Source organism: Nelumbo lutea, chromosome 1 (genome assembly GCF_056320005.1).
Source record: "Nelumbo lutea isolate HS-2025 chromosome 1, American lotus-T2T, whole genome shotgun sequence".
Classification (NCBI taxonomy): domain Eukaryota; kingdom Viridiplantae; phylum Streptophyta; class Magnoliopsida; order Proteales; family Nelumbonaceae; genus Nelumbo; species Nelumbo lutea.
The window spans coordinates 161,338,735-161,361,015 of NC_142684.1; the positions used below are offsets into that span (position 1 = coordinate 161,338,735).

Genomic DNA, 22,281 nt, shown 5'->3' on the forward strand with positions numbered 1-22,281 from the left:
GTTTGTGTCAAATTGAACCGACCAAACCATGTTAACGCTCAAACGCGTGTTAACGTTGGCCAGCTCGATGTGTCCTTCCCATTCACAAGTTCATGCGTCCAGTGCACCCATGGGTGCACAGAACGCGGACTCAAGCTGTGTTGCTTGCCCACCTTCTCCTGTCAAACCGAAGCTCCAACGGATGGCTTCAGGTTACACAGGTCTGACCTATTTGGCAAAGTAAAAGCGAAATCAGTCCACAACTCGTCGTTCTAGAAAATAATCCCTATTCAAATTCCCTCACTTTTCAACGTAGACTTCTAGTAGTCGGTCAGTTCTCCGAAGGTCCAGAGATGGCGATGGAAAAGAGAGAGAAAGGACGTGGAGGAGGAGTGAGAGAGGAGAGAAGGGAGAATCTCCCTCCGTGAGAAACCCTAGGTCACAATTATTGTGTTGTCTCCCTTGGGGAAGAATTGCTCTCCCCCTTTTATAGAGAGAGTTAAGGCTATCAAGGAAGGAGTTATTTCTTGTTAGGAAAGAGAATATCTCCTATTAGGAAAGAGAATCTTATTAAGGGATCATTATTAGAGAATTCTATCCCTTATGGATTCTCTCCGTATATGACCCTATTATACTGACGTGGTGTGAGCAACATCATCGTTTGGCGGGTATACTTTCATTAAACCCGCATGCGTAATTTAAAGACGCACGTGTAGCCGACATTTATTCCCCATCTACTGTGATTTTGCAGTTCTGTAATGGTGTCGGGTTCATCGCAACTCCATGCGTGTCTTAGCTTTATTGTAGATTCTCGCTAGCCAAAGTTCATTGCGACCTATCCTGGATATGAGTTCGTCGCAATCACAGATCTGCAATGAACTCATTGCAAACGTGTGATGGGTTATGGATTCGTCGCAGGCATCCATGTAGCGTTGGTTTGACACCCTCTGTACTTTGATGGTCTTAGCGACCACTATGTACCTACACTCTCTAAGATCAACAATGGAGATCATTGCATAGCAAACAAGTGATAACAACAATGGAGGTGAGAAATGGGAGATAATGGAGGTCATCGGGTGAGAAAAGAAAAAAGACTCTGGAGCTTAGAGATAGAGAAATGGAATTGTTCGGGTCATGGTTGAGTTGGCCAAGGACGCCACATGGCAACCTTTGTGTCTGTCTTCTCTCTTAAGCCATGTCGACATCACGTGTGATGAAGAGCATGACTAAGAAGGAGTGTCCTGCACAGAGAAGGAAGCAGACTCTGTTGGGGAAGAGGAAACATCCCAAAAACCTCGGCGGATGACCTCATCCGGACAACCCCAGAAGCCCTATCCATTTGGAACACGGACACCCAACTAAAACTAGGTATTTCCCGCTCGAGGTAAGAGACATTTTTTGAAAGAACACTCTTTGAATATTTCTACACTATCTCTTCAGCCCAGACCAACATTATTTTAACATGCTTGGCCCAACCACCTCTTTCTCTACCCAACTAACTTGAGCATCAGAGTACCTACATGGGGATTAACTCCTCGGGTCTCTGACCTTTCTTGTAATTGTAGATCTTAGTGTGCGGCTTCATCCTTCAACCTTGGCCTCATCTAGCTGGTAGGATTATCTGATTATGTCATTAGTTCAGAACACATCGGATCGAACAACATCAGAGTGGCATTGTTTGTGGAAACATACAACAAGTCATTTCCCAAACACCCTTCCACGCACTCAAAGCAACCACGCCTAAAAAAAATCCAACCGCTCTGGAGCCCAATCCCCATCTCGAGGATCCTGCTCACTTTGTAGCTCTCTAACTCAGGAGCCCCAGAAGATCTGACTCCCCAGTCTGGCCTCGCGCACATGATGCCCACAACAGATCCAATCACTCCGCACGAGTGTTAGCGAAAGAACGACTCAGCCAACATCTGCAGCAACCACCAATCTCAATAGCCAAATCCAATTTGGTCTGAGATTGGCCTGTAATTCCAAAAGGGGAAAAGTTCATGAATGTGGTCCTAGCCGACAAAGATGCCAAGATCAAAGAACTAAGAGAGAACTTGGCTGAACTAGAGTGCAACCAAATGGATAGAAGCACACGCCCCCCTCCTCCCAACAGCTCGACCAATAGAGTAGCACCATTGTCAACAACCCACCAAAGAGCCCATCTTCGTCCAAGACAATGTTGACGAGCTCCCCCTAGTCGAATGATGGCAACCTCCTCAATTCGAGAAGTATGATGGAGCCTCAGACCCCAACGACCACATTGAGGGGTTCAAGGCGATTATGTTGCCACATGGCTCCTTCAAAAGCATCATGTGCAAGGCCTTTGTCACCACCCTCCATAGAGTCGCTAGAACCTGGTACAACTCCCTTCCTCCGTGGTCCATATCCTCCTTGGAGCATCTAGAGACGCAGTTTCTGGTGCAATTCACTGCCAGCCAAAGGCACTAGAAGACGTCGGACAACCTCATGCAAGTGCGACAAAGGAAAGGAGAGACCTTGAGGGAATACTTAGTGAGGTTCAATGCTGAGGGCCCCCATGTCTGAGCTCTAGATGAGTCAATGGCTATGATCACCATCCTGAGAGGATTGCGCTTTTCGATGTGTAGCTTCTCTTTGCAAAAGAGCCCTCCACCCAACCTGATCGTGCTCATGAAACACACATAAAAGTATATGAATGCTGAAGAGGCCCAAGCACTGCACAGGGAGGATGAAGACCAACACGAACGGAAGCGCAGAGACCATGATGACCGAATACCAGACTGAAACCGCACTGCTCCGTTAAGCCCCTAGCCTGAGCTCCCTTGGTCAAGGTCATCGCCATCATCTCAGGTGGGACGCCCCTTAAAAGGGGAACTAGGCATGGAAGATCTACCCAAAGAGCTAGAGTGTCAGGACTAAAATGTACTAATGACTATTGACGCCAAACACCAATGGCAACCGAACTGTACAAATTCAATAAATAATGAATCATCTTCAAGCACAAATGACCAAATGCTCGTACATAGCCTGACTGAACTCCAATGACCAATGATCGTACAACAACTTCACGAAAGACCTAATTGCCCATAGAGGTCAAGGCAAGCCCTGATGGGCACCACGGGAACGACGTTCCCACCACATAATGGCAAGATGATGGCCATCGAAATCCACATTCCCACTCGACTCGCAATTGGAGCAGAGCTAATCAAGGACCATAGCTAGCCCAACTAAAGAGCGTAATCTATCCAAGACTAGATGCCACCAAGCTCTACAACAACGTTGAGAGCTTGGAAGAACCTCGACCAGCATAAGATCGAGGCCACTAAGCTAGGGACTTTGGCCAACTAAGACAGAAGACCTTGTCCAGCGTAAGACTAGGGCCACTAAACTAGAGACCTCGGCAAGTGAAGATCAAAATCCTCGGCTAGTAAAGATTGAAAACCTCAACCACCGAAGACCGAAGACCTCAACCACTAAGCCAGGGACTTCAGCCAACAAAGACCGAAGACCTCAGACAACATAAGACAAAGGCCACTAAGCCAAAGACTTCAGCCAGAGACCTCGTCCAACAAAGATAGAAGACCTTGGCCAGTATGAGACTGATGCCACAACGTAGAGTTTGAAATGCAACCACTAAAAAGGAGGGAAAACAACACATAAAATACCTAGTAGAAAGATCAAATTTCCATTAATGAAAAAAAGTTGATACATTGATTGTAAGCTCGACATACTGAGCTGTATACAACAAAGAGAGAGAGAGGAGAGAGAGAGAGAGAGAGAGAGAGAACACATCAACTGCCTATTGGGGGATCTTCAGCTCGCTCTTGGGCATTGACAACAACAACATCCCCATCATCTGGCTCTTCGGCATCGAACGGGCCAAACCCCTAAACAACTTCAGTTACCTCTGAGAATTGATACATCACCCTCCACTGATAGAGAGCGGATTCCTCCTACTAGGAGTTAGTAGCGTAGTCGTCCAACTCATTTTAATGAGCCTCCGAAGCCCTATACTCGGAGACACCCTCTTCCTTCGCTTGAACAATCTTTGCCTCGACCTCCTCGAGCCCCCTCCTTAGCACATCTCATGCCTCCTTCAGATCGTGGACATAACCTTCAGCTTACAAACAATATCATCCCTCTCCTTGATGCCACACTTCAGCTTGGCTAACTTTGGGCATTCTCCATCTCTCGCAACTCGTAAAATCGTCACAACCCGCGGAGGTGGTTGACAAGGTCGACGACCGAACAAACAACTACAAGACTTTGGATATTTAGCACAAAAGAGGAGAAGCAAGGAACAACAAGTAAAACCGAACTCAACGCCATGACTTGATGAAGAGCTGCGCTCTCTAGGAAGCTGTTGGTGTGATTGTTGGCTTCCTTTCTAATATCAGGGAGCATCATACCTTGGGCAAGTTGCTCGACCACCATTTCATTTCAAGGGTATCCTCTAGCTGAACCGACCACTGCGACACGTATACATCAGCCGAACCCTCAACCGTAGTGCATTCTGAAGCATCTCTCCTTTGTGACGAGAATCACCCAAGCTGAATTGTAGCTTCATTGGAGTCAACTAAGAGGGTGAGAGAAGAACAACGACAATGGAAATTGTCTGATTGCAATGGTAAAAACTAAGGCTCAATTTGGAACTAATATGTATAGCGTAAATACATACAAAATATAAGGTTTTACATTCTACACATTTGCACTTACACTCCCTCAACCAAAAAGGGTTAAGGTTCCCTCAACCAAAAAGGGTTAAGGTTTGGGTTAATTGCAGATAAGGGCAACTTTTGGGCCCTAATATCAACAAAATTAATACTTTTAACAAAATTTCAAAAATAGTTTAATCTTTTAAAAACAAGGCAAAACACTGTTTATCTTCTTCCTCTTCCAATTTATTCATTAACACCACCGCCTGCCGTCGCCTCATGCAACCTCTGGAAACACCTCCGCCCACCTCCGCTTCCGCCTTGGGCAACGTTGCCGGAGAAGACTCGTCAAAGAAACCTCCTTGTAATCCGCCATCAGCTTATTCCATTTATCCCGACACTGCTTTCCATCCTTCTATTGTCGTTTTGTACTCCGCTCTCTTTAAATCTCAACAGTGAATACGATTGGAAGGAGTAAGGAGATATCCCTGTTCATCTCTTCATTTTATTTCCTAAAGTTTCTGTATTTTCGGTTTTGTTGTCAGCAACAACTGCGAACTATGTGAAGTGTGAACAAGGAACATAGAGAGAGATATTTCATCAAATTCTGTTGCTAAAGCATCTGGCCTTCTTTTGCCTACCGCCTTCACTCGACCGGGAAACGAAGATGGTTTCTTCAACCTCAACATTCCAAGGGCGGCAGGTTTCCATTTCCCCGCTGCATCCGACATAAATCAAGGAATTACTCCATTTGATATCGGCATTCCGCTAATTTCGATGTCAGATCCTGTGGCTTTCAGCTTCTTCGGTGACTCTCTCACGCCTCCTCGGAACAAAATATGATTGATTGCGATGCAGATGGAGATCAACCACCGAAATGTTCTATCAACTTCATCAACTCATAGAAGATAATACTCCCCAAACCCGAGCCATTCGATGAGCAACTGATGATGAACAATCCCATCGAAATGTGCAGCTTCAGATCAGAAAGCTTCAATTAGACTCTGCCTCTTTGCGATTGGAGATTTCGTCGGTTACGGGACCTATGTTCTATCGAACAAGCTTCTAAGGATCTGGGAATTTCGACTAGTTCTCATATGCAGCAAAACGAGCTCGCCATCGTCGAATCTTCTCCTCAGGTAACTCTAGTCGTCGTCATCAACCGACTCTTACACACTGGAAGCTATAGTGAGAAACTTCGCGTTACCAAACCTTAGTTCCATCGCTTGGCTACAGGCGCCAAAGCGAAGCCCTCCGTCATCGACTGCAGTGCACATGAGCACATTGGCTAGGCAACGACGGAAGAAGATCGGCGACAGGACGAGGTGCCTGCTGAAGCTGATTCCATGGGACAAGAAGATAAGCATGGCGAAGTTGCTAGAAGAGGCGTACGAGTACATAGAATTCCTGAAGGCGCAGCTTAGAGCACTGCAGACAATACCATGCCAGTCGAGCATCGAGTGGGAGGTGCTACCAGGAAATGTCAGTTTGGAGCTTGGTGGGTTGGAGAAACAGAACCAACAACAATTGCCGCAGGTGCTGGTGAATTCTCCCGTGGCACAGACCATCCTGTACTCCAAAGGATAATGTGTTTTCTCATGGGAGCAATTGCTTTTGCTGAATAAGATCACTGAGAATAATAATATTTTGGAACAACAGACGTTATTGTTAGGTTCTTCCTCTTCTCGCGTTCCTTAAAGCGGCAGTGTTTCGAAACGAGGTGAGCGGAGGTGGTGGAGTTGGGCAGAGATGGAGGCGGAGGCGGCGCAGGTAGGCTGAGTCATTGCTGGAGGTGGTGGCGGGCGACGATGGACGGTGGCTCCGATGAATAGACCCCGGTGGAAAAAAAAAACTGGCTTTGTGAAAAAATATTATCGAGAGCACCTTGAAGACAGTCTGTTCTTCCTATACACCGTCCAACAATCATCTCTTCGGTGCCATCTCCGGCAATTTCTTTCAAAGGTTAGCTTAGATCTAGCATCCCTTTGTAATTTTTGTTCTTTTTTGTATTGTTTTTGTCTTTTTTCGTTTTATGAGTTCTTTCTTCGTCTCACCGTCGTCTTCTTTTGTTGAGCAATTTCCCCCTTTAGATTCCAAAACCAGATCTGTCATCTCCGATGCCATTTCACCATCGTTCCAGATCTCAACACCATATCTCTCATTTCAAAATTGGAACTCATCATATCTAGCGTTTTTTGTTGTGTTTATAATACATCTTCTGTTTTTTGTAGTTGGGAACTCTTTGGTGTTATGTTGGGAAACAGATCTTCCATTTTTTTTGTTGTTGGGAACTCATTGATGTGAATATTTGATTTTTGATTTGTTCCAAATTTACAATAATTATGATTATATTTAGTTTTTGATTTTTGATTTATTGTTGGGAACTCATTGTTTAGATCTTCCGGTTTGATGTTTGATGTTTATTATTGCTTTTTTTTCAAGTCATCTCAAGTTTTTTTTTTTTTTTTTTTTCTATTGACTCTTACTTTGTTAATGATGTTTATTATTGCTATATTTCTTGTTTTTTTATTGAACACTAATACGTATTTAGCTTATTCTTTTCTTTATTGTTCACCCAATTTTTACCATACTTTGTTTAGGTATAATTTCTTCTACCATATTAATTTTCTGGTTTTTCTAGTTTTCTTTGTGGAACTGTAAGATAGTTTTTAATGGTTACAAGCATCTTGAGATATTAATTTTCTGGTTTTTAGCTGTAGTATAATGATAAAAATGCTAGGTTAAGGTGCCAATAACTCGAAATGAAATTGAGAAGAGCTAGAAATATATATACTTTCTTCTCTAGAAACCAAGATCTTGGTTTCTTCAACCTCACATGTTTCATTGTTCAAATACTATTGTGCCATGTGGTCCCCAAAACAAGTATGTAAGAATGCATGGATTTGTTAAATTGGGATGGATCCAAACACAGGTGACAAGATTGAGAAAAAGAAAATTTCCCTTCTCATCACATCCCATCCCATCCTTTGTCAGCAACCAAACGGACTGAAGGCTTTCAGGCATACCTGCGGTGCACAGGAATGGACTATGGATTACAGTCCTTGTAGCGTGGCTGAGACCACGAGATATGTGGTGGATTATTTGAGCATGGTGTGGCCAAGGAGGCCATATCTGCTCCTCACACTTGGCGCCTCACAGGCGCCTCACATGCACATCCTATCATGCATTGGAAACATTTCCTGTACATATTGGCTTTTATTATTCACGGGAAATGTTCTCAATGCATGGTGGATGTGCCTGTGAGGAGCCCATTTGTGAGGAGCAGATCCCATCACGTGGGAAGACCATAAGATATTGGGTTTCAAACCACACCACGCCTATACTGAATGCGTCAGAGGTGGTGTGGTGTGGTTCGAAACCCACTATCTCATGGGTCTACCACACTCCGAACCGAGCACCACATTGTTTATTGGTCCAAATCAACCAAAACCAATCCTTGGACCTGTAATAGGCAACTGCAAGGTGGTTCTCTCGTTGCCAAAAAAAACTGGGAACTAGAAGTTGGTTCATTATCGTGGTAAACGAAAATGAGAAACAAAACCCCTTTCCTACACGCTAAGTACACACACTCTCTCTGCCACTCTCACCAAAAGAGCAAACACACAGCCTATCTCCTTTTTGGTTGAACTGCCACTCGATGGGCTCGGAAGAACTTTGGTTGTTGGGGGCTGTGGAGGAGCTTCTTCTACAAGACAGGTTACCAGCTTACCATGGGTGTGGCCGTGTGGGATAGAAAAGTAATTGCCTTCAAATATTATTTTGACAAAAAAAGACAGGAAACTGAATGGATTGATGTGTCATTCAGAAGATGCTCCTATTTACATATAGGTTATTGCACTTTGGTAGACTTCTAACCTTGTAATTTAGGATTTGCTTTTCTTCTTTCACTACGAAGGAAGTGAAACGTTAGTCATTAAACCGAATTCCAATTTAAATTAACTGTTCTTGGATTTTGGAAATGCGTCAAGCCGGGTTGGGTTCGGAAATTTCATGTTATTGAGTTGGGTCAGGTCTGTTTCGGGTGGGAGTGGAGAGTCATTGAAGCCCATTGACATCCTTGTCGCTGTGTGTTGTGTGTGTGTGTGCGAGAGAGAGAGAGAGAGAGAATTTTTATGAACAATAAACAGTAAAAGAATTGATATTTACTATCATTAATTAACAAATTTTACAAATATCCTGATCCAAGTAGGCACAAGAATGAACTCCAAAAATGACCCCATCCTACCCTTACTTTGGTGGGATTATGTCCTCAAACTTCCACTGCAATAGAGCTCAAGCACTTGCCAAGATATCAACAAACTAAAAAACAACAGAAGCAGCAGAAAGTAGGAAAATAGTATCCACTGTTCTGGTCATTTAATCGGTGGGTGATGGGTTGGAGCTTCTTGGCCATCTGAAGTTGGAGGAAGTCTGAGCGAGTTTATGGGGACTCACTGTGTTGGTCCGGAGAGACTTCTAATTGGGGAGGCAAGAGGTTCAGGAAGCTCCCTTGCACAGGTTCTGGTTGCTCACTAGCTGTATCTGACTCATCATCTGCAACATGAGTAAACAAAAATGAGATAGAAATTATAGAAGTTTTAAGCATAAAAATTTAAAACAACCCATCTTGGAATCATTAACAGAAAAATGACTTCTCACCCAATGACACAAAAACACACACACCAAAAAAAAAAAAAATCTCAATAAAAGTAGTGTAAAATGGCAGGCAGCAATACCTGATAGTTCATCATTCATATGCCCTGTAATTTCAATACTAGAAAATAAAAATCCCATGAATTTTTCCTATAAAAAGTATGCATCTTTGGAATTGCTTTTCTTTCTTCCTAGTGTGTTGTTTATTCTTGTATATAGAACTTGCAGTATAGAAATTCCAAATGCGATCAACAGATGTGACTCCGCACAGTTTCAGCCAACTTACAAATATATAGCATTGATAAAAATGGTATCTTTAAAAAATAAATGCAAGCAAGCTGAGGATACAGATGTAGGCTTTATACCAGGAAGGTTGGAATGGACATTGAGAACTCGGGCCATTAAAAAAGAGATTTTGTTTTAAGTAACTGAAAATTGATCAATTAATTAGGAAAAAAAAGAATAGATACATCACAAAGACGTTAAGGACATTTCAATCCTTGAAGGAAAACATAAAACTAATCCCCTTTACTACTAGTCCATCTGAATCAAAACCAGTAAGTACAGAATCTTTATTCTAATAAGTGTGCTCCTGAAACTAGAATATATGTCATTGAGAAAGGATTTTCCTTTTTAAGAGAAGGGGGGTTTTGAAACATTTTATCACAGAAACAAAATCACAGCATGGATGTACTCAAAACGATCAGATACCCAGATACCTGTAAATACCAAGCAATCCCGTTTGGACACAATATAATACTCAAATTAGCAACATTGACTATTCTTAGAAACTTCAGAGTATAAATAACATGTCTTCTAAAACACATAACTAGTACATCAGAACAAACCATAAAAGGCCATTATCTAATGTTGCTCTCAGACTTGAACCCGCATTCTCACAGTTGTCAGTCCGAGATTTTATCATTACATCAAGCAATGGTAAAAGTTCCATTATATTTGAAAAGCTACTAACTATAAAAAAAAAATAAAAGCATGGCATCAACATATTGCATCAAATACCAACACCATGTACATGTCTTGACAAATATTTCAAATGAAATAAAAGAATCTTGAAATGGGTATCATACAGCTTTATTCAATAAAAACCAGCCCATATACTAGAATTTAATCAATGTTTTTGAAACAAGTGGTCTCAGATGATTCTGAACATATATAGGTAAGCTACTTTTCCTCCTGTACTATCTTCTGAAACTGGACAAACAAATTTAACATCACAAGAAGTGAAGTAGTTTCTGTAGGTTTCAGGTAAAATGAAGAGGGTTTGTATAAAAAATATAGTAAACTATTTCAGCAGGTAATTATTGTAAAAGCAACAATTTTCTTTTTGAAGTGTGGATATAGTCACCATCCACTGCATAAAAACTTTATCCAGAAGGTAGGGGTGATCATTGGCTGGGCCAGGCTTGTCACCTAGTATAAGGAACTTCAAGTAAGACCAGGTACAGCCTGCACACAGTGTCTGAAATATAGACCAGGCCTAAAGACTTGTACATAAGATACATGGGCCAGGCCTAGAAGTATCGGGTGCAGGCCAGGCTTTCTGGGCTGGGCAAGGAATGATAATCCCAACCATAAGTTGAAATTCCTAGAAAGCAACAGCCCATGTGGTTAAAAGTTTTACCCAAGACTAATCCTTTTAAGGCGTTAACATGTACAGACAGAATATCAACTTGCCATCAAGTTTGATGAGATTTCTATGAATTGACTCATCCAAGTTGTAATAACATGTTCAGACAGCCCATGTGGTTTCAACTTCATCAATAGGTATCAAGTATTTTATTATAAACTACCATGCCTAAGAGAAATTTCAGAAAGAAATAAATAGATATTTCAAGCAAGTACAAGGAAAGAGAGGAAAAATCTACCAAAAAGTGTCTTAATGGATGGCGGTTTTGCCTTGGTATTCTTCTTCTTCAATTCAGCTGAAAACAGGAATGTACAGGAAAGGGAGTCAAAATCATCAATAAGATGGAAATTGTAAATACGATAGCAAGGAATAATATGGTATGTCTTTTAAAGATTATTACCATTAAAGCAAATGCAAAAACTAATAAAATTAAAACCAATATATTGGGAAAAGGATTTGCTAGTTAGGTCACTATGTGAGCTTCCCTAAATGACCTAGGAATCTTCCATGTGGCAACTTGGTTTGCAGCTTAAAAGAGATCTTTAAATTCCTCTAAACTGCCCTTTATACATGCAAAAGACTTCGCTCCAGAAGACCTTGCCATGTATTAAAAATAGAACCTTTTTCTTTTGATAAATGGTGAATTTGAGGGAGAGGTTCTCTCAAGAACAAAAGCAAGAATCAGATATACAGCAATGAGAAAACCAAAACGATAAAGGATGGAGCAAACAGGGCTTGATATAATAAGCCCCGTATCAGGTGCATCGTATTGTATCATATCTTGGGTTACCAAAATAATAAATACTAATAGTTTGAGTTTGGTTTATTTTATATAATACTATAATATGTGATAAAAGTTTTGACAAAATATCAGAGAAAACAATAAAAAAAAAAATGAGTTTCATCTCATAGACAAATTTTATGTATTGAGAGTATCAATACTTTGAACCATGCTTGTTTGAAGCAACCCAACTCTTTGAAAATTGAAATAATCACCCATTGCTGAATAGTGCCTTCAAAGCAGAATCTTTTTTTATGGATATCTATTATTGGATGGGCAAAATGTTAATGCATGGATGAGTATAGGGCTAATATGGAATGTGGGGTTAACATAAGGTCAACCAAGTAGGTTTCCTATCTGATAGATGGTCTGAATCAGCAACAGGATCCCTCTATGTAGCAGAAATAGCAGGGATTGTATAAAGACTCTGCTTACTTTGACACAATTAGGAAACTGTTTCCCTGTCCAGATATCTATATTAAAGGGGTTATCTGATCTCAGCCATAACAGTAGTGATATTTCTCAGGGTTGACATACTCTGCAAAGTTAAACATGACATTTTTTAGTAATAAAATATTTTTTATCAGCAAAATTAAGTAATAAAATAAAATTTACTAAAAGAAAAAAGAAATATTACAAGGAAGGTGACCAGAAGTCACCAAGAGAGAAAAAGAAAAAATACTCCAACTCCCACACACACCCCTCTGAACCAAAAACCCAAACAAGAGAAAACACCAGAAAGCAAACTCCCCTACCAACGTAAAAGAGCCCAACAAGCAAAACAACCTAATAACTTCACCCAATACAATCAATCTTCAATCAATAAACTGAATCAAAACCAACTCCACTTAGGAAAAAAAAGAACAAAAAAAACCCAACAAACTGTGTTCTTCTAAATAGACTCCTCATTTTTTTCTTTCCCAATTCCAAAACTGTGTTCTTCTCAAAAAACTGATCTGCATCTAAATCTTCACCCTTTTCATCGACAGCTCCTGCAAGTCCATCAAATCTCTAGACATCGTGACTGTCTGAAGACTTTAAAAAATTTGTGACTGTCTGAATACTTCGAAAAATTTTCTTCAGGACCTGTATCAGTATTCCTCTAAGGCAGTGGATGTTTCTCTTCCAATTCTTTCAATTTCTTCCTAGTGAATTCCTCCCCCCCTAAGAAAAACAATCCCAATGGTTTTCTCACTTCAACTCTTTTTTTCACAACCTTTTCCAAATCAATTGAATTTTCAATTACATGGGTTTCATCCAATGTAATCCCTTCTTCACCTGAATCATCATCCTCATCTTCCTCCCCTGTTCTCCACCCTCCTATTCTACCACTACATTCACAACTCTCCTATATTGGTTTTGTTCTGTTCTTTCTCTTTCTATTGAAAAACTTTGAACATGACCCTGTTAACACTTTTTTCTTCTCCCTTCTTTTCTGCTTTACGACTTCTTTATATAAAGACTGCAATTTTCTCATGCTAATTTCCTCTACCATTTCAATCCAACTTGATTCCCCTTCCCCTTCTTGTAAAACTTCTCTTTCCACTTCTAAATCCTTTTTTCCCTTTTTGAGCAACCCCCGAGAAAACTTATGGGCTCTCCATCTTGTCCTGTTCCTTCCCCTTTCACTGGCTCTTCCCCTCAAATCTCTCCTGATATTACTCCCCCTTTCTATTTCAAGCACTTGACAGAATGAAGACTTACTCCATTTGCTCTTCCCTTCGAGAACCTCATCCAGGTTGATACCTGTATCACGGGATCTATTTTGCGTTCATCACTACGGTTTGCTCATCTTCTTCCTTGTTGGCTACCTGTATCTCAATCCTTGTTGCATGCTCATCTTCTACCTCCCCAACACATGTCAACCTGTTTTGGATCCCCCCCAACCCAATAACATCCATTACATGGCCAATCCATCACAAATTCATTTCCTGGCCTAACCTTCTGCCTCTCTACCTCATAAAAGTACCCACTATTATTTTTCCCCCTTTCTCAGTCCATTTATTTTAAGCCCATTAACCATTGTAGGCAACCCATTAACTCCTTCCCTTTGTTTCCTTCAAAAAATACCCTTTTACCCTTCTACAAGCCTGGCCTTTGGACTTCGTCCTCAACCTCTTCCCACCCCCTCTTCATCTTCAACTGTTTAGTTCCCCACCCCTGCTCTGTCCCCATTTCATCCCTTGCACTCTCCATCTTCCACTCATTGTCCCCTTTAACGTTTCCAACCTCCAATGTTGCATCAAGACCTTCTACCAAATTCAAAGCTCAAAACATTCCTCAACATAGAACAAATCCATACACATGGGAATTGATTTCAAATCCCATATTTCGATCAAAATCTTCACAAACAGAATTTGGCACTTGAACCTGTTTTAAAAGTCAAGTCTATAGAACTTGCCACATGTATCTCCAATGGTTTTAAAAGTTTGGTACTCCAAGTATGCAATGGAATCCCATAGACGTTAATTCATACATATGATTTATTCTCAGAGAGGTTAATTTACCCTATCCCTGGCACCTACCCATCCAATCTCAGTTCTAGAAATCTTGCATGTATAACAATCAGGGTGGTTCTCTGGCTAAAATCCATGTACTTGTTCTCAGAATTCTCAGTGGATGACATTATGAGGAATTGACAGGAGCTGCACCTTACTTCATTCTTGAAATCCAGGTCTATTACTCCTTGAATTCAACCGGATATTGGGTACATTAAACTCAACTTTGATGGAGGTAGTAGAGGAAACCCATGCTTTGGGTTCAGTTGAGAGAACTAAGGAAATGGAAATTAAAATTCGATGGGTGCAAAGGACAGCTAAAAGCATGGCTAATTCTATGGAAAAACAAGGAGTTGAGAGAACTTAAATGTTTTGGGTTCAGTTGTAACTAACTTGACTTTGAAGGTAAGCTGTTTTATCTCCTTCAATTTTGCAGATCCCCTTCCCTCTAACACTCTCTGCATCTCCTCTTCTTTTGAAAATATAAAGGAATAACCAATTTAGCTTTCTTACCCAGAAAGAAAAACCTGGCCTGCACCATTCTAGCTTGCCCATCAACTGTATCTGGATCTGAGTGAATGAAATGGCCTACCAAGCATCTGTGAAGAAACTCCATCCTTTCTGGTAACTTCCCCACTTCCCTTACCACCACTTCACACTCCATTGATGGTAAAACAATGGAGTATTAGTTTTTTTCCCCTATTTTCCTTTCTTTTGGTTTCATTAGCAATGGAAAACCGTTTATTTTGGTGGATTACTTTGCATAGTTGCATTGGTACTATTCTTAAGAAAATTTTGCTTCCCATCCTTTCCCACCTTGGAGATTGTCAGTTGTCAATAGGATGGTTTGGAGCTACAGAAGGCCCATGGTCCCCCAGTATCCACCTAGTCCTCCTCATCATCACCTAATCCTTATCCCTACTATCTGGGGTCGGCTACATGAATCCTACTTCACCATTCTGTTCTGTTTAGTCCTATTAAATTACACTATGACAGCTGCAGTTTGGGCAACCCAGGGCCTTCTGGTAGAAGAGGGGTTATTAGAGACAGCCATGGAATTATTCTATGTACTCAGGGCCTATAGGTTATGGAAACTCCACAAGATCTGAATTACTTGCATTGGCACAGGGACTGAGACTGGCAAAATCTCCAAGGATAAGTCCTTTGGATTGTGGGAAGGTGATTCTAGAGTCGTAATGATCTGGTTAAACAAAAACAGTTTAGGATCATGACACTAGTAGAACACAGTCAAAGATATAGAGGATTTGGACAGAGAAAATGGAATTAAGTTCTCATGGATTCATAGATCAGCAAACACCTTAGCGGACGCACTGCCAAAACAGGAAGTAAATAGGAATCAGATATTTTGGGACTGTTAGGGCATGAAGTATAATTCCTAAAGAGTGGGCTAGGTGGCAAAATCCAATCCAGCCTGACATGGGTATGCTTGCCATGCTTGTACAGAAACCATTCTTCTATCTATATTAATAAAGTTAGAATATCATTATCCACCAGACGAGATGAATAAAAAACTTATCAGCTTGTTTGATCTGCTCATTCAGATCAGTTCAAAGGTCAGCAAACAAGTGCACTCCCCAGATGGAGGTGAAAAGGGAAGAGCAGGTTCAGGTGCTACCGGCCTAGGGACTCTCAAGTAAATTCAACTAATCCCTGTCCCAATTATATGGGTTAGCTTACAGGCCCAAGCCACCCAAGGACTAATTAATGTAAAACAGTAACATTAAGACAATTATCATCAGGCTGAGGCTGTTTGTATTTATTCCTCCCATAAAATCTAGAAGGGGTAATTTGTCTTCTTTTTCATATTAATGGAATTACCTGTTACTATGCTGATAAAAAAAATTATACTTGAACCAAATAAGAATGAAGATAAAGGAGTGAGAGAGAGAGAGAGAGACCAATTCCAGGTACTTGATGATCATTCACAATTTCAAAGTTCTTATATGTATAACCCACAAAGTTGATGTCCTTTGATGAGAGCATCTGCAGCAAAGGAGAAGGCATAAATTGCAGCATTAGATCAGTAAACTCAGAACTTCAATAAGACAGCATCAGCAGCAAATCCAACAGTCAAGATCATATTTCATGTTTCATCAACAAGGAAATATACAAGGATGTTGTTTTTGTTGTTATTTGGGAACAGATGACCAATCTGCATAGGTTAATGTATTAGCAAACTGACTTCAAAGACATGGTAAATTGGCAATTTTCGTTATACTATGGGCATGGGAAGCATTCCCATGGATAAGTGCCTCCTCATCCTGGAAAGATACAAAGTTTTGCATTCTCAGGAACACTCTGCACCACAAAATCTGGGCTAAGACGCGCCATTTTGGCATTTTGTCAATCATCTCATTCTTCCTTTCAAGCCAAAAAGTGATTATCGATGGAGCTATCCCATCAGCTAAGTGTGCCACTTAGTCCTGTTAATTCTAGAACAAAACATTGCTGTTTAGATTCTTTCCCATGTAACTGCAACTATAATCATTCTGAGTAGAAGTTAAAACATACAGGGTTTGGAAACTCCCAACACCAACCTTGTAAAGGTTTAAATTACGGTGGGATTGGTTGACCAAAACTGAAGAAACATAAAGTGGTTCTTCTGTAAAATCCTATTGATCAGCAGGATGGCCACATAAGATAAAAATTCCAATCAAGCGTGTGCATCCATTTTCTGATCATGTAGCAGATAATGACCAGACTAACCAGCTCTCATGAAAATATTACCTTTGCCAAGGCATGTCAAGGTCAGATTTCAATCATGGAAATACTTTTGATGGCTCAGCTAAACAAATATATAACACTTGAAATGCACAGAAGAGAAACACAACATCAGTAACCAACATACTTACCTTTCTCCAGGGGCCTGATTTTGATGAAGTTTGTGTTTGGCTGTCAGACTGGAGAATCAAAAGAAAAAGAATATGTGGTGAGTGACATAGAGCACCTCTAAATAGTTCGATCAACAAGAAGAGAGCACAAGGAAAACTTTAAAGTGTGCATTACCTCTTCAAACTTCTCAAAGTTTTGAGTGTCTAACTCATCTCTGACCTCTGGTATAAATGCAGCTTCCATCTGATATAGTTTGTCCCATTCAACACCATTAAACCATGGGTGAGCCTGAAATTGGCAGAACATCCAACCACATGATTCCTTCAATTTTCAATTCCATCTTCTGGAGAAAACCCAAGAATTTAGAATAGAACACACCACACAGCACCTTTATTTCATCTGCGCCTCTTGTTCCAAGCCTCTGGTCAACATGGCATAAGAGTTTACTGATAAGGTCTTTTGCTTCTGGAGATAGCTTTGCTTCTTCAGGAAACTTTAGATGAGTTCTCCAATTTACTATCTGCATAAATGGGAGAGGTTGACCATTTAAATGATAATGACGATGAGAATAAAATAATGAAAGTGTTGATGAACTGATGGAAAATGAAGCTCCAAAGAATCAGAAGGCAAACTAGTGGTATTTTCATGCCACAATAGAGCTAACTTTAATAACACCAACAAAGCATAAGATGGCTCAGGTTTAAAGCAAATCAATTGTTTATACAGTAAGTGGAAAAGATGAAGCAGTTTATACTCACTGAGTTAAACAGCATCTGGCATTGAGACCAGTGACCAGATCACCACAATAAACATATAATAGAGTCTAAGAAGGATGCACATCATAAATGATTTTCCTTAACGGAAAATTGAAAAAAAAAAGAAAAAAAAAAGATGATCCACAACTCAGCTGATGAAACAGTAGAGCCTCAATTCACTGGCCTTCAACAAGAAAGAAAGAAGAAAAAGGCATTTGATGATCAACCTTCAGAAAAATGGGGGAAGATAAAATCATCAGGGGCTCTAAGGGAGATCCTTAGACCAAGGAACCTTAATGGAGGCAAACCAAATATAAACTAATAATGTGATAAGCTAACAAACTAAATACACTATCACAAGTGTGTATCTCTTTGAAGATTGAAATCCCGACAATAGTCCTAACTCCACCATCCCCACGCCCAGAAAAAAGAAAAACCAGATCATCTGCTAAGGACTTGGCCAATCATGGCCCCTAGCAGGAGATTTTTTTTGTTGTAAAAGAGAAATTTATGAAGAAAAAGAGAGTATAAAGCTGGTGATATGATAACACCTGAGGGGAGAAAACAGAATATTGCAGTAAAACAAACACACACCTATTGAAACTCCCAAAATAACAAACACCAATGAAATCACTTAACAAACCACCTGATGCAAGATTGAAAAAAAAAGGCAAACAACCTCCCCAACCAACATAACACCTGAAAAGCAAAATAAATATCTTCAAAAACAGACTTCAACCCAATAAAATCAAACAAGGCAATAACCCGAATATAGGCCCCTTTAACATGTTTATACCTCAGCATCTTCAACCCTCTGTACACCCATCAAATGCCAACACCATACTATTAACCACCACCAACTCAACCCCCACAATCTGCAATACCTAGTCCCAATTTGATGAAGGATGCTCAATTCTCTCTTCTGGTTCCATAAAAAATATTTTTTCTTGGTCCCCTATAGTTAACACTCCCAAATTCTTCCCCACTTGGATTTCTCTTTCAATCGCCTTCTCAATCTCAATAAATTTTATTGCTTAGTAACACTATGTTAATTGGTACATCCCCAACCTCATTTCCACAGTCTGAGTCTACCTACATTTCAGATTCCAAGCTATTGCAAACATTCTTCATCAAATCATCGCAATAAAGCTTGAAACTACTGCATATATTGCCAACCCCAGTATCACTTCATTAGACCCTAAATGTTAGTTTCTTTTTCTTTTGATTGGTAACTTTTACTTTATTAATTGAAACAGATTTTAATTTACGAAGCAGAAGTGCTTGCACCCAAAACATCATTGAGATTGAATCAGCAATTTAACTCAATACATTAGCATTCCCATTTATCCTTCCCCAAACAAGTTCTCCCTGCTGACCCATAGGCTTCTTACAACAACTTGAGAGTCACCTTCTACAATCTGGTTGTTAAAATTTAGGGATTTTGCCAACTACAAACCCTGCTGTACGGCCAGTAGCTCAGCCCTTAAAGAACCCCCTTGACCCAAAACTGTTAAATTAATCTAGAGAATTTATAATCAGCGAATATTGCACAGAAGGTTGTCATAATTTATGGAACTGTCCTTTGTTCCCTTTTCTTTTATATTATCTTTTGAACCTCTTACAGGGGCCTGACCCACACAGACCACTCTTCAGCCCTGAGAACAAATTAGTGATGCACCAACTGAAGGTTTTTGGTGCATTTGAATCAACTACTAGTGCAACTAAAAGCTTCCATGGAAACAACCTCACCACCCTGTTCTATTATCCTCTCAGCATTGAGTCACCATTTTTGACACCCTGAAATCCATCTTTAACTCAACCCAAATCCACCCCTAACTTGCCAATCAGAATCTCTAACCACTGAACACTCAATCCCCAATAAATCTTGGGAATGATGCCATATCAGACTAATTTATTACAAGACTAACCTCATGTTCCTTCTATCAGAGAATCTGGGCATCCTAAAAAATAAACAGTCTTCTTAACTAATCATCAACTAACAGGAAAGGAATAGAAAATCAAGAATAAAATAGGAAGATGAAATAGAAAAAACACCAAAATTTAGTGTCGTTCGGCCTAGTAGCCTACATCCACGGGAAGAGAGGGAAATGTGTCCACTAAGGCCATGTTTGGTTTGAAGGAAAAGGTAGAGAAAGACAAGGAAACCAATACAAGGTTTGTAAAGGTTTCCCTACGTTTCCCTTCCTTTCCCTACATTTTCCTTCAAACCAAACATAGCATAAGAGAACAAGAGATGACTAATCTCCTCAAAACAAAATATCCACTCTCACACAACCCTAGCACACAACCAATGGCTTAAATAAGCAAAGCACCCAATTATATCAGAATTTCACACAGGCCCCTCTTCCTCCCATAAATACATATGTCCCCAAAATTTATCAACATTACAAATATACCCCTGTAACCTCCAACATTAATCACATTACGGATTTCACTGTCCTTTCCATCTAGGGCTTTTACATTAACCCCTTTATCCTTACAACCCACTCCCTTTGGAATTTCCTCCAACAGGATCTCTGGAAGCTTCTCTAGATCTTCTCCACATCAGACCAGCCAACTACCTATCGTCCCTCATCCATTCCCTTCCCACCAACCTAGAAGAAAGAGAAATGACAATTACCTCTCTTGTGTTGCTTTCAAACTAGCTAGAGAAACCTTGACCATACCTCTATGGCTGGTACCAACTCAAACACTTGCATCAGAAAGAGAAGGTCAAAGAATCTTGGCTGATGTGTTAACCTTGGACTGGGCATCAAAGCTAACCACCATAGATAGATGTTTGTCCTGTAGCTATAGTAGTTCGAACCGGGAGAAGAGCAGAAGAAGAAGAAGAAGAGAATAGTCGAACCTGATAGACTAAACCCTATCAGTCGACCCTTAATATGGATTAGCCTCTAATTAGTAGTACAAAGACTAAACTGCCCCAGTTAAGTATGGGATAGGAAGTCTCTATTAAAACTACCACATAAGCACATAACAGAAATAAAATGACTAATCTACCCTTACTCGGCTAGCTATAGCACTCCCCCTCAAGCTGGAGAATATATGTCACATAATCCCAGCTTGTTATAGTTCACTCTCCCTGAGCTTAAGCCTTTTGTAAACAAATCCGCCCATTGATCACCTGAGCCCACATGTTCTGTGCTTATCTCTCCAGTAAGGACCTTCTCCCTCACAAAGTGGCAATCAATCTCTATGTGCTTTGTTCTCTCATGAAAAACAGGGTTAGATGAGATGTCGAGTGCAGCTTGATTGTCACAGTACAGTTTCATAGGTCTATCCATGGAGAACCCGATTTCTTGTAGAAGATTCCTCAGTCATACTAATTCACATGTAGTGTGTGCCATGGCTCTGTATTTGGCTTCAGCACTGCTCCTTGCCACAACCGTCTGCTTCTTACTCTTCCATGTCACAAGATTTCCTCCAGGAAATGTGCAGTAACCTGTAGTAGATCTTCTATCAGACACAGAGCCTGCCCAATCTGCATCTGTATACCCAATTACTTCAAGTCTTCCTCCTGGTTTGTACAATAACCCACGGCCTGGAGCTCCCTTCAGGTACCTTACAATTCTAAGAACTGCATCCCAGTGAGGTATCTGAGGGTTCTGCATAAATTGGCTCACCACACTGACTGCAAATGAGATGTCTGGTCTCGTGATAGTCAAATAGTTCAGCTTCCCCACTAACCGTCTATACCTCCCAGGATCATCAAATATTTCCCCTGTATCACTGCTCAACTTAGCATTTGGCTCCATGGGAGTTTCAACCAGTTTTGCACCTAACAGTCATGTTTCATCCAGCAGATCAATAACATATTTTCTTTGGCACAGGTTTACACCTTGTCTTGATCTAGCAACGTCTATACCCAAGAAATACTTCAGCGTCCCAAGGTCTTTTGTTTGAAAATGATTTTGCAGAAAGACCTTTAGTTTATCGATCCCCAATTTGTCACTACCAGTTAAGACAATATCATCCACATAGGCCACTAATAAAATCTTTTCGGCTTTTGAATCATAGTTGAACACCGAGTGGTCAACCTGGCATTGTTTCATTCCAAAATTCTTCATCACTTCACTAAACTTCCCAAACCAAGCACGAGGCGATTGTTTCAACCCACAAATTGCCTTTTTCGGTCTGCACACCTTACCATCCTCCCCTTGAGCAACAAACCCAGGTGGTTGCTCCATATATACCTCCTCCATAAGGTCACCATGAAGGAAGGCATTTTTAATGTCAAGTTGAAACAAGGGCCAATCATACATAACTGCTAGGGAAATTAAGATACGGACAGAGCCAATCTTAGCCACTGGAGAGAAGGTCTCCATATAGTCCACCCCATACAACTGTGAATAACCTTCAGCAATAAGTTTGGCCTTCAAACGCTCCACACTACCATCCGACAAGTATTTAACAATATACACCCATTTACAACCCACAACATGCTTACAAGGAGGAAGAG

General features: G+C 40.6%; 1 protein-coding gene and 1 long non-coding RNA gene across 14 annotated transcripts in view; one reads left to right on the forward strand and one right to left on the reverse strand.

Moving 5' to 3' along the window:
• The first annotated feature begins 4,845 nt into the window (after positions 1-4,845).
• Positions 4,846-6,986, forward strand: LOC148878775 (uncharacterized). Its single transcript, XR_016103848.1, has 2 exons — positions 4,846-5,752; positions 5,850-6,986. It is a non-coding gene; the product is annotated as an uncharacterized LOC148878775 (long non-coding RNA).
• A 1,755-nt stretch (positions 6,987-8,741) lies between these two features.
• LOC148878776 (uncharacterized) overlaps positions 8,742-22,281 on the reverse strand; it is a 58,951-nt gene continuing 45,411 nt past the window's right edge. For 7 of the 13 annotated variants that reach the window (XM_088960045.1, XM_088960024.1, XM_088960101.1 and 4 more), the window contains 6 exons: positions 17,435-17,566; positions 17,221-17,334; positions 17,067-17,114; positions 16,113-16,197; positions 11,153-11,209; positions 8,742-9,167 (listed from right to left, as the gene is read on the reverse strand). In XM_088960045.1, coding sequence (XP_088816171.1) covers positions 9,055-9,167; positions 11,153-11,209; positions 16,113-16,197; positions 17,067-17,114; positions 17,221-17,334; positions 17,435-17,566 — 549 coding nt within the window. In that variant the 3' untranslated portion in view covers positions 8,742-9,054. Of the gene's footprint in view, positions 9,168-11,152; positions 11,210-16,112; positions 16,942-17,066; positions 17,115-17,220; positions 17,335-17,434; positions 17,567-22,281 lie in introns of those variants that run through there. The other 6 variants (XR_016103864.1, XR_016103868.1, XR_016103866.1 and 3 more) reach the window with 3 other exon arrangements.